This window comes from Lagenorhynchus albirostris, chromosome 11 (assembly GCF_949774975.1).
Source record: "Lagenorhynchus albirostris chromosome 11, mLagAlb1.1, whole genome shotgun sequence".
NCBI classification, from domain to species: Eukaryota; Metazoa; Chordata; class Mammalia; order Artiodactyla; family Delphinidae; genus Lagenorhynchus; species Lagenorhynchus albirostris.
The window spans coordinates 12,801,220-12,818,006 of NC_083105.1; the positions used below are offsets into that span (position 1 = coordinate 12,801,220).

The 16,787-nt window shown below is 49.6% G+C and overlaps 1 protein-coding gene across 1 annotated transcript in view; it reads right to left on the bottom strand.

Annotated features, from left to right (window-relative positions):
• Window positions 1–5,822, bottom strand: part of ISX (intestine specific homeobox) — a 148,877-nt gene extending 143,055 nt beyond the window's left edge. The window contains 3 exon segments of the mRNA XM_060165610.1: window positions 2,913–3,150; window positions 4,102–4,210; window positions 5,764–5,822. Of these exon segments, the coding sequence (XP_060021593.1) occupies window positions 2,913–3,150; window positions 4,102–4,210; window positions 5,764–5,822 (406 nt within the window).
• Window positions 5,823–16,787: the final 10,965 nt, after the last annotated feature.

The window sequence follows — 16,787 nt, forward strand, 5'->3', positions numbered from 1 at the left end:
ACAGGACAGAGGTGGAGAGGCGTCAGCTGGGCCACCAGCACTGGCGGGGGTGGGGCCTCCTGGGGGGCAGTGAGAGGTGGAGGTGGTGAGTAGGTCCTGCCCCGCCTGGCACGGACACCCCTCTGCAGGGAGGAAGCTTCTGCCATGGAAAATGCCCACGAGTGACACCACCGAGGCTTTTGCGCAAGCAGCTTCTTGTGGAATCGGTCGTGGCATGTCGGAGCGGGGAGGGCCCGTAGGAATTTTCTAGCTCTGCACTGTCGTGTTCCAGATGAGGAAACAAAGGCCCAGCCAGGGCAGCGGCTTGCCTGAGGTCCTCCAGTGCATCGGTGCCAGACCCGGTCTTAGAGGCCAGGTTTCTGGAATCCCAGCTTCCTGCCCTCCCCGCCCAGCCTAGCATCTCACAGACTCCAGCTCTTTGCAGTTTGTGCAAGTTACCTTTATAGTTTCTGACATGCTGGCATCTCACCTGCATTATTACTTACTTCACATTTAAACAGACTGTTTTTTTGTTTTACCTAAATAAATACATTTATTTTAAAAGAAAACCTCACATCATGACCATAAGTGGGTAAATGGTATCATGTGTCATAAATAGAAGGTTAGTGTAGAAATCATTACAGAACGATTGACATAAATAATCTTTGTAGACGGGAATAAAGATGCAGATGTAGAGAATGGACTTGAGGACACGGGGAGGGGGAAGGGTAAGCTGGGACGAAGTGAGAGAGTGGCATGGACATATATCCACTACCAAATGTAAAATAGATAGCTAGTGGGAAGCAGCCGCATAGCACAGGGAGATCAGCTCGGTGCTTTGTGACCACCTAGAGGGGTGGGATAGGGAGGTCGGGAGGGAGACGCAAGAGGTGGGGGATATGGGGATGTATGTATACACATAGCTGATTCACTTTGTTATACAGCAGAAACTAACACACCACTGTAAAGCAATTATACTCCAATAAAGATGTTAAAAAAAAAAATCTTTGTCTGCCTGCCCCTCGAAGTCATCTTGAAAACCACCACGGCGACCCTTAGGAATCTTGGACGTGCTGAATTCCAGCCCAGCGGGGAGATGGATGGATTTAGGCCACATTCAGGAATACTCTAGAGTGGATGGTCTCAGACCACCAGGGTTCAGTTCTAATGCTACCCACTCTGCGGTTTTTGCAGGTGATTTGTCTTCCTGGTTTCATCAGCTCTAAGGCAGGGCTCACAACTGGATATGGATAGAACAACGGCCGTGAGATTGCCATGAGAGCCGTGGAGTACCGTCCAATCTTACAACTGCTATTTTCGTAAGCGCTCACTGGGGGGTCTCCTCTGGGTCCAGCGGGATAGCTGGCGTGAAACATGCCAGCAGCTTCCGGGGGCGTTTAGAATGACTGGCCTCCTTTTTGCCATCAGCCAATGTCAGGCTAGGAGAAGGCAAGCTGCTCTGGGAGGGGAAATAAGATCTCTCTCTTTCTCCACAGCAGAGAGGACAGACATGGATGTTATGTAGCTGCAGCAGGAGAGACTCTGGTTAGACCCTTAGAAGAACGGTTTCTGTGAATGCTCATGGCTCATTCAATTCACTGGAAGATACTAATGAACTTCTCAACATTAAGCTGGGGCCCTTTCCTATTGATAGGCTGAGCTACTGGGAAAGCTGCCAGCTCCCCGGGGACGTGTTGCCCGCCAGGGTCTTTCTCTTGGCCCGCCTCTGAGCACAATCTCCATCTTGGGAGTCTTGACTTGGTTGGAGGGATTGGAGCTCCATGCTTGGTAGGAGAAGACATCACGGGCCCCCCCGAGCTTCCTTTCCTTAGATTAAAGGTGTGGAAAGGAAAGAGGACTGGGACCCTTTTGTGAGATGCTCCAGGCTCATCTCCTATCAGACTCCAGTGGGCCCTCAAGACATCACCAGCTCCATTTCCTCCGTCACTCAGCCGTCTCACCAAGGGTGAAGCTGAGGCCAGGGTGGAAAGGCACTTTGCCAAGGTGGCTCAGCAGGCCGGGGGAGAGGTGACACTGACTGCTGACTCCTGACTCTTAGCGTGTGTGTGCCCTCCTCCAGCCCTCCTCCAGCTGGCTCTCAAGCAGGGGCCTGGGATCTGGTCATTGTTATTTGGGGGCAAGCCCTGGGGTGGGCACTGGCCTGGGGTGTGATCAGGGTGGGCAGATCCGGGCCACGGCTTCACCCACTAGAGGCCGTGCAGGCTGAACTCTGCTTACGTAGGGAAAGAACACGACAGACCGGGCAGGTGTTTGGGGGCGGCTGGGTCTCGGGTCCTCTGCTTTGTGACTTGGGGGCATCACCCACCTCTTCCCTTTACAGGTGAGTTTCCACATCTGTCAAGTTATGATAATTATGCTTTTCTACTGAAGTTAAAGAAGAGACGTGCACAGCCTCTGGGGCAGTGCCAACCACACTGTAAATGCTGGATAAATGAACGATAACTCTTAGCTGTGGCCTGGTTACAGGAACGAGCCCCAGGTCCCTGCATCCTGCAGTGAACCGAGGCTTGGTCCACATTGGAACAGCCGCAGTGCCGGGCTGGGGAGAAGAGTATTTTTTTTTTTTGTGGTACGCGGGCCTCTCACTGTTGTGGCCTCTCCCGTTGTGGAGCACAGGCTCCGGAAGCACAGGCTCAGCGGCCATGGCTCACGGGCCCAGCCGCTCCGCGGCATGTGGGATCTTCCCGGACCGGGGCACGAACCCGCGTCCCCTGCATCGGCAGGCGGACTTTCAACCACTGCGCCACCAGGGAAGCCCCGGGAGAAGAGTATTTACGGCTGACAGCCCAGTGCCTAACATCTCTCTGAATTTTGAAGGCTTCTCTCCTGTTGGGAGCAGCTTCCTCTCTGCCTGAGTGCAGCTGGGTCTTGGAGACCCAGGAACAGATAAGAAATGGCCAGAAGACACTTACCCTGGGGCTGGTTATGCGGGGGTCTCTCCGGCCCAGAGTCTGCAGCTGCTGCTTGCCCGGTGCCCTGTCCACCTGCCCCTTCTGGCCTGACTGCATCACTCCTCTCAGCCGGCCTCTTTAAGATCTCCTCGATGGAGAAGGACAGGCCCCGCTTCTTTGGGGCCTCACAGCACCCCGAGCTCTTCTTCTCCATCCCCCCATGGAGAGCCGGGCCGGCCTTGGCACCCTCCGCGGGCAGCTGCAAGGGGGGCAGAGGGGCCTATGCCAGTGGAGGGTGGTGTTCTTCCTTTCCCGAAGCTCCTGGAATCAAGAGAGTGAGCAGAGGTGGATCCTCGTGTGGGATTGTCCAAGCAGGGTTATGTCTCCACGGGGACTTCCATGGGTCACCTCAGAACACCCTGGGATCAAGGAGGCAGGTCACGTCGGGAACACTGGAAGGGGCTGAACCCTGTGCCCAGGGGCTCAGAGCCCTCGCCAGCTCCACGTCGAGGGAGTCACCATTGCCAAACTGGGTTCAGTCCTACTGCAGCGAGTCTTCTCCAGGGTGGTCACCTGCACAATCCCCAGCGTAGGCCGGGGACCCCGAGGTCACGGACAGTGGGGAACACAGCAAAGAGCTGGAGGGAGGAGGGAGCCTGCCCCAGGGAGATCTGGAGGTGGGGTGGCCACCTTCGCCCTTTCCGCTGGCTCCGGCCAGGCCTCTGGAAGGCTGGGGTGTCCACCTTCGCCCCAGGGAGATCTGGAGGTGGGGTGTCCACCTTCGCCCTTTCCGCTGGCTCCAGCCAGGCCTCTGGAAGGCTGGGGTGCCACTGGCCCAGGTGCCCAACTCAGTCCTGGGCCACAGTGCAGCTGGAGGGGCGCTCCCAGAAACCCTCCTGGGTTTCTCTTGCTTCCGCTGCTCCCAGACTCCAGAGTAGACCTTCCAGAATAGCCGTGCTTTGGCTGCCCTGCAGATGGAGGCTTTGGAAGGGGGTCACTGGGTCACCACTGCCAGGGTGGCTCTCTGTGACGGGGTTGCGCTGAGTACTGGTGTCTGAGTCTCCCCTGGCGTCTCTGGTCCGACCATCGCTTTCTTCCGTTCTCTCCCTGACTTCACTGCACAAGCCTGTCCATCGGCTCCGGGCCCGGGGTGCCTCTCCCTTCCTTTTGGGGTCCTTTCTTCCCCCCCACCTATTTGCATGCCTCTTACTTGCCTCCTGAGACTGCACTGAAGGGGCACCTTCTCTTTGTCCAGGAAACTGTCCCCGGGGAGCTGATAGGCACCAACCCGTCCTTGCCAGGAGTTCTGTTCGCAATTACTGTGTAACCAGGGAGGAGGAGAAGACGGCTGATAAGAGAGGAAACTCTCCACCCTCTTTACGGCCGGGGATGCAGGTGTTGGGGGAAAGGGGTAAGAAGCAGAGGGAAACTGAAGGGTGGGGATTGGGGGTCCCGGGGAGGTGTGTGCAGGGGAGCTGGCCAGGCCGGAGCAGGACAAGGGAAGGTGGGAACAGCATGGCCAGGAAGTGTCCCCAGGCCCCATAACATGTGTTTACTCAGCAGGGAGAATTTATGGGTCACACGTAGGCTGGAGGCTGGGCCAGGGTGTGGTCTGCTTGGTGCTGGCCGAGGGCAGTCCCTCTAAGATGTGCTGTCCTGGGCTTGCAAATATCAGAGCGAGAGGGGTCTCCTGAGGTCCTCATGGGGTGTGTGGGGAAACTGAGGCCCAGACCACGGCACAGTCTCATCTAAGCAGGCCTTTGGGGAGCTCCAGGGTGCCAGGCTGGCCACAAGGTGCCATCTGAATGAGGGTGACGGATACCCTGGGAGAGACTGGGAGCGTGAATGGGGCATTAGAATCCAGACCTTCTCTCGGAGGGAGGGGGAAGGGGAAGGCCGATCCTTACTCCCTGAGGAGGGCGAGTCAGAGCAAAGAGCATCTGTCCTGTTTCAGGAGCCGTGGCCCTGGGAAGGCTCAGGTGGTCTGGTCTAGCTCGGGGAGGCTGCCACCGCTGCAGTCACAGGTAAACACCCAAATCTTGGGAGCTTCACTGCTTACTCATGTCACAGTCAGTGTAGTTGAACATCCCTTTGGGAACCCAGGCTCCTTCCAGACTGTGATGCTACCCGGATTCAGGATTTCCAGGGAAGTGGAGAGAGCAGAGGAGGGAATGGTAATGAGTCAGCAATGGAAGCAGTTAAGTGACTTCTGTTCATATTCTGTGACCAGAATGAGTCATAAGGCCTTGTCTAGGCGCTGGGAAGGGTACTTCTCGTCTGGGCCAGGAGGAAAGTAGCCCAGCTGGGTTGGTGCACAGGGAAATGCCTCCTTTACGGCCAGGTGGCCAGAGTCCCACAGGAGTCAAGCCCCCTGTTGGCGGCCAAAGGAGTTGTTGCATTGGGAGGGTGGGTCTCCTTCTGCTTGGGGCGGAGAAGGTGTGATGGACACTTGGGGCGGCCGGTGAGGAGGGGGGACAGGGACTCCAGGGGCTGAAGCAGCAGAGGGGAGGGAGGGCCTGGAGTCAGGCGCTGTGCACGCACTGCCTCATCTAATCCACCCAACAGCCCTATGAACTGCGGTCACTCATGCAATTTTACAGCTGAGGAGATGCGCCCAGAGGAGAGTGGCGGCTTACAGGGCTACGCAGCTAACCCGTAGAAGAAGCAGCAGTCAGACCCAGGTGAGTCCAGCTCTGAAACCCACACTCAGCTCCCTTTGCGATAATCCCCAGAGACCATCTGGTCCAAACTTCTCACCGTGCAGATGAAGAACCACATCTCAGAGAGAGAAGTTTCCAGAGTCACACCTGTTCTTTTCGGCACCTCATTAGAGTTCCTTGTATTCTCTCTCTCTCTCTGGGGTGAGCCTCACCCTGGGCTCTTGTGGTGTGGACCCGGACACTCGCTCTCCTTCCAGACCATCACCCCCATGGTGAGCCACAGCCTGGGCGTTCCCACGTGTGTTCATCCCCACAGATGTTTCTTGAGCATCTACTATGTGCCACTCACTAGATGGCACGTAGAGATGCAGATGAATGAGCCACAGACCCTGCCCTGAGGGACACACACTCCAGGGTGGGGAGTGTGTCAGGGAGGGGAGAAGAGGGCAGACAGGCCAGTGAGTGGCAAAGTGGTCACTTTGGTGGAAAGTGGTCAGTGGTCAGTGTCAGAGGAGTTCAGAGGAGTAACTCTGTGCAGCTCTTTGGATCAAAGAAAGCTTTGACGTGGAGGAAGGAGAGAAGGGGAGCCGTTGCACAAGTTCCCTCAGTCTACCCTAAAACACACGAGCAAGGAAAGACACTTGGCTGCACGGTGCACTATTGCTAGTTCATTGATGGGAGAGAGATTTTATTTTATGAAGAGGCATTTAGGAAGAACATGCTGGAAAGGTATGTTGGAGCCATCTGTTCATTTATATGTCCATCCATTTGCCATTTTCAACAACAAGGCTGGTCTTGGAGGGTAGTACGTGAAGCGAAATAAATCAGAGAAAGTCAAATATTGTATGATTATCACTTATAGGCAGAATCTACAAAATAAAACTAACTAGTGAATATAACAAAAAAGAAACAGGCTCACAGATATAGAGAACAAACTAAAGGTTACCAGTGGGGAGAGGGCAGGGGAGACGGGCAAGATAGGGGAAGGGGATTAAGAGGTACAAACTACTATGTATAAAGTAAATAAGCTACAAGGATGTATTGTACAACACGGGGGATACTGCCAATATTTAATAATAACTATAAATGGAACAGAACTTTAAAACATTGTGAATCACTATGAAGCATATAATATTGTACATCGACTAGAACTCAATAAAAAAATATTTTTAAAGTACCCACAATGATGTTCCACACTATGATTGCAGTGCTGGAAAGACAGCTGTGATCAAAACAGACCAGCCCCCCTCTTTTCATGGAGCTTACATTGGAAGTAGATAGTAAACAGGTAATGAATAAATGTCCAATGATGTATTTTCCATTTGTGACCACGTTGTAAAGAAAACAAAACAGGATGTTGAGCTGGAGAGCGAGCGGGTGAGGGAAGGTACTTTAGTTTTTTCAGATTTGACTTTTATCCCACAGGTGACACAGAGCCGTGGGTGTTTCTGTGAGCGATGGTTCATGAACCCGACTGTAGGGCTAAGGGGAGCATCACCGGGGATTTGAATAAGTCAGAGATGAGTTACAGGCTGTGTGTTTTGGTGTCTGGGGGGAAGTGTTTATCAGGATGGGCTCTGTTGCAAGTAACCAAACACCCAACTTGAAGCGGCTTAAACGGTAGGGGTCTGTTAGCTCACAGGAGAATATTTGTAGGTTGGAGGCTCCAGAGCTCGTTCATTTGGGCGCAGCAACAATGCCGAGGGCGGGCACTTTCCATCTTTCTCCTCTGCCATCCCCAGTGCATTGGTTTTGTCTTTGAGCTTGTCCCCGCGTGGCTGGGGATGGTCTTTGCAGCTCCAGGCTTTATGGCTTCACACACTCATCCCAAGGCTGCAGGGGAAGACTGGCCTTTTCTCACTCTTTTCATCACAGAGGAAGACATTTTCCAGAAACCTCCAAGTGGATTTCCTTTATTCCCCTTGGCCAGGACTGTGACACGTGCTCACACTTAAACCCATCGCTAGCAGAAAGAGTGAACCAGCCATGGGGATCTCATTATTCACCGCTCGCTCCCTGGGACGCTGCAGTGGGGCCGCCTGCCGTCATCCCTCTGCTGCTCCGTTTCTGGATAAAACCAGGGGCCCGTTGGGCAGAAAGAAGGCAGCTCATTTATCGCTGTAGCGGGGATGAGCCGCAGTGCATGTGTGGCAGATCTAGTGGGTTTTGCTTTGGGATGTTGTGTCCGGAAAGGTGTGTGACCATGTGTTCTGGGGATGGGGGCTGTCCTCAGCGACGTGCACGTTGACTAATTCCCTCCTAAGATGCGGGGAAAGAAGGAAGAGAGGAAGGCAGGAGGAAACAGCACTCCTCCGGTCCTCACCTCCTGGTTACCCTTGAATGTACTCACACTGCTCATAGCTAGACCATTTCCTAAGTCCTCTTCATATTGGTGTGTCTGATGTTTGCAGCCTCCCCAGAAAGTGGAAGTTACTCTCCCTGTTGTGCAGTCAAAGGGACTGGAGCCTGAGGAGGGAAGGGACTCACCCAAGGTCTGTCTGGTAGTTACCAGCGAGGCAGAGTCCCAGCTTGAACCCAATCTTTCTATGATCCATCCTAACCTGTTTGACCCCTGCACCCCCATGCTGCCTCTTTGAGTTATTTCAAAATTCTGGGTTTTAAGAAGGAACTCCCCAGAAAGTTTCTGTATGGAGACCTCAATGGGTTGGTGGCTGAGAGGTTTGAGGTTGGAGGTGGGCGGTTCCCATTCTATTCTCTCCAGAGCAATTTTTCAGGGTCTAGACTTCTGTGCATCAGGGATTCTGTGGGCTACTTTATATAGGCTGAGGGATCGGGACAAGAATATAAAGATGGCCCATCATGGGATGGCCTGGTGAGAAGATCAGGAGTTCTCAGTGGACCCCTGTCCTTGCACTATTTGTACTTGAGACTTGGCATTTGAGGTGGTCTCTTGGGGGAACTGAGATGCTTAGAACTGACATTTTGAGCTTGTGTTTGGTTCTTTTTCACCCTGGATTCTGTTGAGAGCATTCAAAGCCCTTCGGTAGTCTGCCGGGTCTTTATGTTCCCTTACTTGGGAATGAGAACTTGTCCTTCCAGGCAGGCTGGGCATATGCTATAGGTGCCTTAAAATGGAGAGTGGAGGTACTCAGTGCACAGGACAGAACACAAGGCTCTTTCCTTTCTGCATTTGGTAACCAGAGGGGCTGGACCTGGTTTAAAGTTGATTCATAATCTCTCTGGTCAGGTATGTGCAGTCTGCTTGGACCTTGGGTTGTGTGTGATGGTCAAAATCCTCTATTTCCATCATGTATTTAAAGTCAGCCATACATAGAAAACAAGCTTATGGGTACCAAAGGGGAAAGGTGGAGGGGAGGGAAAAATTGGGAGTTTGGGATTGACATATACATACTACTATGTTTAAAATAGATAACCAACAAGGACCTACTGTGTAGCACAGAGAACTCTGCTCAGTGTTCTGTAATCACCTAAATTGGAAAAGAATTTGAAAAAGAATAGATACATGTATATGTATAACTGAATCCCTTTGCTGTACACCTGAAACTAACACAACACTGTCAATCAACTCTATCCCAATATAAAATAAAAATTAAAAAAAATCTTCTTTAATTACCTTTAGTCATGTATTATAGTTTTCAGGGTAGAGGTTTTTCCACATCTTTTGTTGTATTTATTTCTAAGTGGTCTGTGTTACTTTTAGCCTCCACTGTCAGTGGAATTGTTTTGTTCATTTCACTTTGCAAATGTTTGTTGTTCATATATATAAAAATATAAATTTTCTATATTGAAGAAAACATAGAGTCAGTCATAATAACCTCAGAAGACCAGTGTATCAATATTGGCACAGGGCTTGCAGGGGTCAGCTTGAACCGCCTTGATTACCTGTAGATCGTATCTCCTGTAGACGGCTGTATCAAGCCGTTCGTCACCAACGGATTTATAGGGTCTAGTGTTCCTGAGTATTAGTGCCTGGCACGGATCTGGGCAATTTTCCACTCAGGGCTTCATTCAGCAAACATTCATCTGGTACCTACTGTGTGTCAGATACTAGGCTAAGGAGGAGGAATATATTAAGGCCAACATGACTCCTGTCCAAATAGGGTTACGATCAGAGAGGGGACATGATAAGCAAGCGGCCAAATAGATATTGCAAATTACGGTAAACAGTTTGAAGGAGAGAGTGCTGTCAATTGTATTACAGTGAGCCGGTCTTATTTTTTTACGATGTTTAGGAAGGTGATGTTCAGACGGGGACAAAGTGATAATATCCATCCCACCTCAACCACAGGTATGGCCAGGCCCGTTAGAACTCATGGTTATACCTCAAAGGATGGGGGCATTTCAAAGAGAGGCATGGAATTTTCAAATTGGTTGAAGTCGCTTTTCTGAGAATCTCTTGAAATGCCGTGAAATGCCTTGGGTTTTACCCCTTCACCCATTATCGACGGAGTTGCCGGTAAATGAAAACTGGCTTTGCTGGCTCCATGTGGATTTTGTCATTGTAGTTCTTGGTTTGATAAAGGCTGTCAGAAAGGAAAAAGAAAATAAATGAACTAAGAAATAAAAACAATTCTTAAACTGTGACCAAAGAAGTGCGTTGATGTATGAAGAGAAGTTGGGAGGCTTATTAGAGTTACAATAAAATTTAAACCTTGCTGTGCCATGGTAGGGCATCTCGCTGGGGCTTCGTCCCCAAGGATGTGATTCAGGGGATGATGACTGGTCCTCAGCATCGAAATGAACACGTTAGCACTGGGTAAATCCTATGTGGCAAGTTTTCCCTCTCTAGAATTGGAAGAAATGACTGTTTCTTTTTTTTTTTTTTGCGTTACGCGGGCCTCTCACTGTTGTGGCCCCTCCGTTGCGGAGCACAGGCTCCGGACGTGCAGGCTCAGCGGCCATGGCTCACGGGCCCAGCCGCTCCGCGGCATGTGGGATCTTCCCGGACCGGGGCACGAACCCGTGTCCCCTGCATCGGCAGGCGGACTCTCAACCACTGCGCCACCAGGGAAGCCCGAAATGACTGTTTCTTTAGGTAAGTTCTAGATGGGGCGGTTGGCTTGTAGGGTTTATGTTGTATGGAAATAAGACATCTTTAAACTCTTGACTCCCACTGTCGTGGTGAGATGAAAGACTCAGGGAAAGGACAGATTGAGACCCATCTCACCACCCAGGCTACAGCTTAGAACCCCTGGGGGGAGCTTTCACAAAATTCTCCATGGCTCAGCCCCACCCACACCAGTATGTCAGAATCCCTTGGCGAGGAAGATCGTGTACAACTCAATCTTATTTATTAATTTATTTTTGCCTGTGTTGGGTCTTCGTTGCTGTGCGCAAGCTTTCTCTAGTTGTGGCGAGCGGGGGTAACTCTTCGTTGTGGTGCGCAGGCTTCTCATTGCGGTGGCTTCTCTTGTTGTGGAGCACGGGCTCTAGGCACGGGCTTCAGTGGTTGTGGCTTGCAGGCTCAGTAGTTGTGGCGCACGGGCTTAGTTGCTCCGTGGCATGTGGGATCTTCCCGGACCACGGCTTGAACCTGTGTCCCCTGCATTGGCAGGTGGATTCTTAACCACTGGGCCACCATGGAAGCCCCTACAATTCAATCTTAATAAATGCTTATGGGAGAAGAGATGCTGGGATACGGTTCCCCTTAGCAGGGATCTGGAGTGTGGGTTCTGAAGACCAGTTCTGAATTGATGCCCTAAATCAGTGCTTCTCAAAGCTCAGTGTGCGTCCACATTCCCTGGGAATCTTATTAAAATGCAGATTCTGATTTGTTCCACCTGGGCTGGAGCCCAAGCCTTGGCCTTTCTAACAGCTCCCAGGTGGATTCAGATGCACACCTGGGGTAGCCAAGCCCTAGATGATACGTGGAATTAAGCACCATGACACTGGAGAAGCATTTCCTTAGAGCAGGGCTCTCAACCTCGGCTGAATATTCATGTCACCTGGGTGAGTTTTAGAAAATACCCATGCTGGGGCTCTACCCCTAGAGAATCATTCAACTGTTGGGGGATGGGGCTGGGCATCAGCTATTTTTAAATGTTTTCCAAGTGATTTTAATGTACAGCTAGGTGTAGGAGCCTCTGCTCTAGAGGATTCTCTTTTTTTTTTGGCCGTGCACGGCATGCGGGATCTTAGTTCCCCGACCGGCGATTCAGTCCGTGCCCCTCACAGTGGAAACGCGGCGTCTTAACCACAGGACCGCCAGGGAAGTGCCGCTTAATAGAAATGAGAAGCGCGCGTGTTAGTATCTCTTGCTGTGCAGTAAGTTACCCTAGACAATGTCTGTGACGTCACACGGTTACTGAGGACCAGAAATCCAGGAGTGGCTTAGCTGGGTGATTCTAACACAGGGTCTTTCGTGAGGCTGTAGTCAAGATGTCCATTTGGCTGCCGTTCTATGAAGGTTGGACTGTGGTCAGAGGACCTGCTTCTAAGAAGGTTCATCCACATGGGTGTTGCCTGGAGGCCTTGGTTTCTCGCTATGCAGGATCCTCCATAGGGCTGCTCACAAATTAGCAGCTAACTTCCTTTAGAGTAAGTGACGAGAGAGAAAGAGAGAGAGATGGAGAGATTGAGAAAGAGACCAAGGCAGAAGCAGCAGTGTCTTTTGTAACCTAATTTTGAGTGACATACCATTGCTTCTGATATATTCTACTAAAATAATACCGTAGTGTTTCTTTAAGGAAGCCATACGGGGCATGTGGTAAGGTGACATTCACCAACTTGTGAATTACTTGAACCTAGAAGATGCCTTGCATTCTGTAAACTGGTCATAGACAGGCATGTGGTGTTCACATTTAGAGATGCACACAAAAAGTTACATAAACATTGACATCATAATGGTAAATGGACTTAAACAAAAATATTCTGTGGGTCACACAGACCAACCCTGATACAGTGTGGGAGGGGGTCACTAGAGGGTGTGACTTATCAGGAAGAAGGAATCACTGGGGGTCATCTTGCAGACGGCTACCACAGTGTGCATGCAAGTAATTTAAAACGTTTTAGTGTCACATAAAAAAATTAAAAAAAGAAAAGGTGGCATTAATTTTAATGATACGTTTTATTTGCCCAACGTATCCAAATATTATAATAATATCAATATAATCAATATAAAATTATTTTGCATTCTTTTTTATACTAAGTTTGAATTCTGATGTATACTTTACATTTACAGCTCATCTCTATTAGGACTTGCCCTGTCTCAAGCGTTCATTAGCCAGTCGCATATTTTCCTTAATTCTACAGGTAGCCTTGTCTGGATGGACCCAGAGGGTAGATTATCCCACTTTGTAAAGGCTCATCCTCTATTTCCCCCCAAATGATAGACCTATTGGTTTACTTGCTATTCTAACTAAAGCACCTGTCAATTTCCCCTTTTAGAAATGGCAAGTCTGGGTTTCTCTGGCTGATACTTTGTATGAGGAAGCCCTTGGGTTTTCAGCCTATTTATTCCACACGATTGACTTTTTTTATGCCACTGGTGCAAAAATCTGTGAGGAACAATATAAGAATTGCAGGAGCAATGACTGATTTTGACCTTTGACTCAGTGGAGAGAAACTAATTATGTGGAGAGAAACCAATTATGGGCTAACCTAGAAGTGCTGGTATTCATCCCCACCCTGCCACGGGCCCTGAGACAGAATGTGCCCCTTAGCACCGCCTGAGGGCTGGCGTTGGGAGGAATCGTGTCCTGACGAAGCAGACCACGATTTCAAACAGGGCACAAGAGCCGCGTGCTCTGGTCCCCGCTCCCTCTAACGGGTGCTTTATGACTTGAAAGAATTTTTGGATGAGCTGAATGAGTTGCCCTTTGCTATGAGGAACAGAAAGTTGAAAGTCTTTTCTATGCAAATGACATGGTTTTATTGTCAGAAACCAGGAATGGCCTCATTACTGTCAGAAAAAACTGGCTCAGGATGAACTGCTCCAACCCCCAATTGTCACTGTTGGCAGATGTCCTCCAACATCGAGTTGGCTTTTATTCAACAACCTGTGAATTGCATTCACTCATGTAGTCACTGAGGGCTACATTTTCGTACTCAGCCGTTTGCGGGACTCACCAGGAGGTGACACTTGCTTAACATTAGGGGTCTGTGGATGCAGTGTTAGGATTTCTCTAATGCCTTCTTGGGTGATATGTAAAATGTACTTTGAAAAAAAACTTAAGCTAAAATTATTATGGCTCAACTTGATGGACTTGGACATTATTTCTTGGTGTGGGAATAGATCCAGAGCTGTTCTCTTAAGGATTACAGCTTTCCACAGGCATCCCCACAAGCTTTCCTTCGGGTATTCCCACATGTATTCTCCCAGGTATTCCCACAAGTATTCCCACAGGTATTACAAGAGGTACTCTCCCAGGTATTACCAGAGTGTTCCCATATGTATTCCCATAGGTAGTCCCACAAGTATTCCCACAGGTATTCCCACATGTATTCCCACAGGTACTCTCACAGGTATTTCCATAGGTATTCCCACAGGCATCCCCCAAAACTTTCTTATTGGTATTCCCACATGTACTCTCACAGGTATTTCTGTAGGTATTTCCACAGGTATTCCCTCAAGTATTCCCACCAGTATTCTCAGAGGTATTCCCTAAAGTATCCCACAGGTATTCCCACAAGTATTCTCAGAGGTATTCCCACAGGTATTCCTTTGGCCTCTCTCTGTGTCGAGGTAGGTCCACTTGATTGTTAATGCACGTAGATCTTCCCTTAACTGGTAGCACAGTATACCCATGCCACAGGTCAGTTCTTACTCCAGATTGTACCTTCAAACTTGTCTGCTCTCCACATTTCATCTCTACAGAGATGGAGGGAGAAGTCCTGGGAATTCCCCGGAGGAACTGGCTCTGGCTGAGGCTCACATGATATTTCCTTGATGAGAACACACAGTTACATTCTTCTCAGACCACCAAGCCAGGAGAAAAGCCTGCTTCTCTTGAGCACCTGAGCAGCTATCTAATTTTCAGAATCACTGTCATCCTGACCACTTGTAGGTAGTCGTGTTTCTGTTCTCTCTGTGGCTCCTGGGAAGCTAAGTTAAACACCTCATTTGACCTCTTGGACCTTAGAGTGTGTTGGACTTCCTTTTCTTCACCCTGGTTTCTTCATCAATTCATTCCTTGAAAATATGTGCTGGGTTGTTCCGTACTCAAATAAACCTTCTCAACTCTTTTCCACAATGAGGCAGAGATGTAAATAAACACTAGTGTGAAGATGGGAACAATCCATCTGTCATCCTAGAACAACTCCTGAGTATTGAGGACTGGATCCCAGGTCTCCTGACTGCCTCACTGGTGTTCTCCTGTCAGACCATGATCTGGGCACATGAGTTTAACAAGAAGAGTTTAGCTTTTGTGGAAGCAACCCATTCCTCCTCCAACCGGTGGAAATCCTGGATAAAAATAACCACAAATTTCACACACAAGAGGGATCATAGTGTATTTATTTATTTTTTCTGTCGTGTAAATGGAGCCAGGAGTGTCAGGTCAGGGCTGGGCTGGCAGATTCACTATCATTAGGGTCTACGTACCTTAGTGTCAGCTTCCATCCTCGAGCTTGCCCCAGAGTCCAAGCTGGCTGCTGGGGCTCCGGACATCAAGTTCACATTCCAGGTAGAAGGGAAGAAGGACCAGTCTCTTAGCTTGGTCAGCCCCCTGTCAAGAGACTTTCTGGAAGGAAACTCATCCAATGACTTTCTCTTTCATCTCATTAAGCCTCCTCTCTTAGCTGAAGGTGGGACTAGGGAATGTAATCTAGAACCTGGGAACACTGCCACCATGAATAAGATTGGGGTTCTATTGTTAACAAGAAGGGAAGCAAGAATATTGCCTGACTACAGCTTGTAGTTTGGAGCTACAAGGAAAAAATCCCTTAAATACTTAGAAAAGGAAGTGAGATGGCCTTTCTGGTGACAAACTTAATCATGAACAAATAAAACGCTGAAACAGAGAAGTGTAAAGGCAACTTAAGGAGACACAAAAGCTGTAACCTGTGAAGAAACGTGTCAATGTGAAAGGGGCTGGTCCACTCCCCAGGGCACAGAGAAAACCCTCAAAGGGGCAAACGTAGGAGGCCCCATTTCTTCCTGACCATTGGCAGCAGGGAGTGTAACCAAAGGGAGAATTTTAGAAAGTGGACTTTGGTTATGTTGGTACCACCGGGAAGATCCTATGCTTGAGATGGGTGTGCAACAGTTGTAACACTTGGGGTACAAGTTGTTATAAGATTAAACAGCCCCAACCCTCCCCTCACAAATGAGCATGCTGGGATCCAAAGAAATAAATCTATAACATGGCAGGTGATAAATACTATGAAGGAATGAAAAAAACAAACACAAAACAACAGAGTAAGGAGACGAGAATGACAGAGAGTCAGGGAAGAACTCCAGAAAGAATGAGACAATAGATGTCGAGATCCTTGAGTCCTCATCCCAGCTCTGCTGTTGACTTGTGTGTGTGTCTCCATCACTGGGTCTCAGTCTCCAGCTCTGTAGAATGGGGACATTGGGCTGGTGGCCAGAAAAGTTCAGTGATTAAGAGCATGGATCATTGGGTGGGTACCTCCTGCCTTTAAATCCCAGCTTAACTCTTAACTGAGCCAGTGACCTAGTCTCCCTGAGCCTCGGTTGCTTCGCCTGTAGGTGGGAATCAGGACAGCAATCACACAGATGTGACTCGAGGAGGCTTCAACGAGGCAATGCAAATACAGTGCCTGCACAAAGCGCTGAACAAATGATAGCAGTTTCTTCCCCTGCCTACCCTGCTGGACCAGAAAATGCTGTCTTCTTGATAATCTGCTTCCAGCTGTCACCACCGCCAACTCCAGACTCCCTTTGGCAGCCCGTTTCCCTGGTGACAGTTGCTATGACTGTCTCAAAAGTTCAATGGCTACCACCCACCCTGTGCGCTGCTGTCTGGAGTCCTTTTAACCCATGATTTATTGGGTTTGTCGTCCCTAATGACTTCTCAAATGAGCCTATAAATTAGAAATGTTAATAAAGCATCCCTGGGGTCTTAAACTGATAACTTGGGTTGTGGGGTCCATTTATGGACCAGTTACGATCAATGGATGTTTCCATCTGTATCACCATCCATCAGGGTGCAAACGCTTCCCGACTCGTGCCCTGGGGGTTGAAGGGAGATATCCGCTGAGGGGTGGAGGGTTACTTAGCTACAGTGATGTGGGTCCTTGTTTGTTCTGCACCCACAGGGTCCATCCATTCACAGGTGTATCACTTAAATAT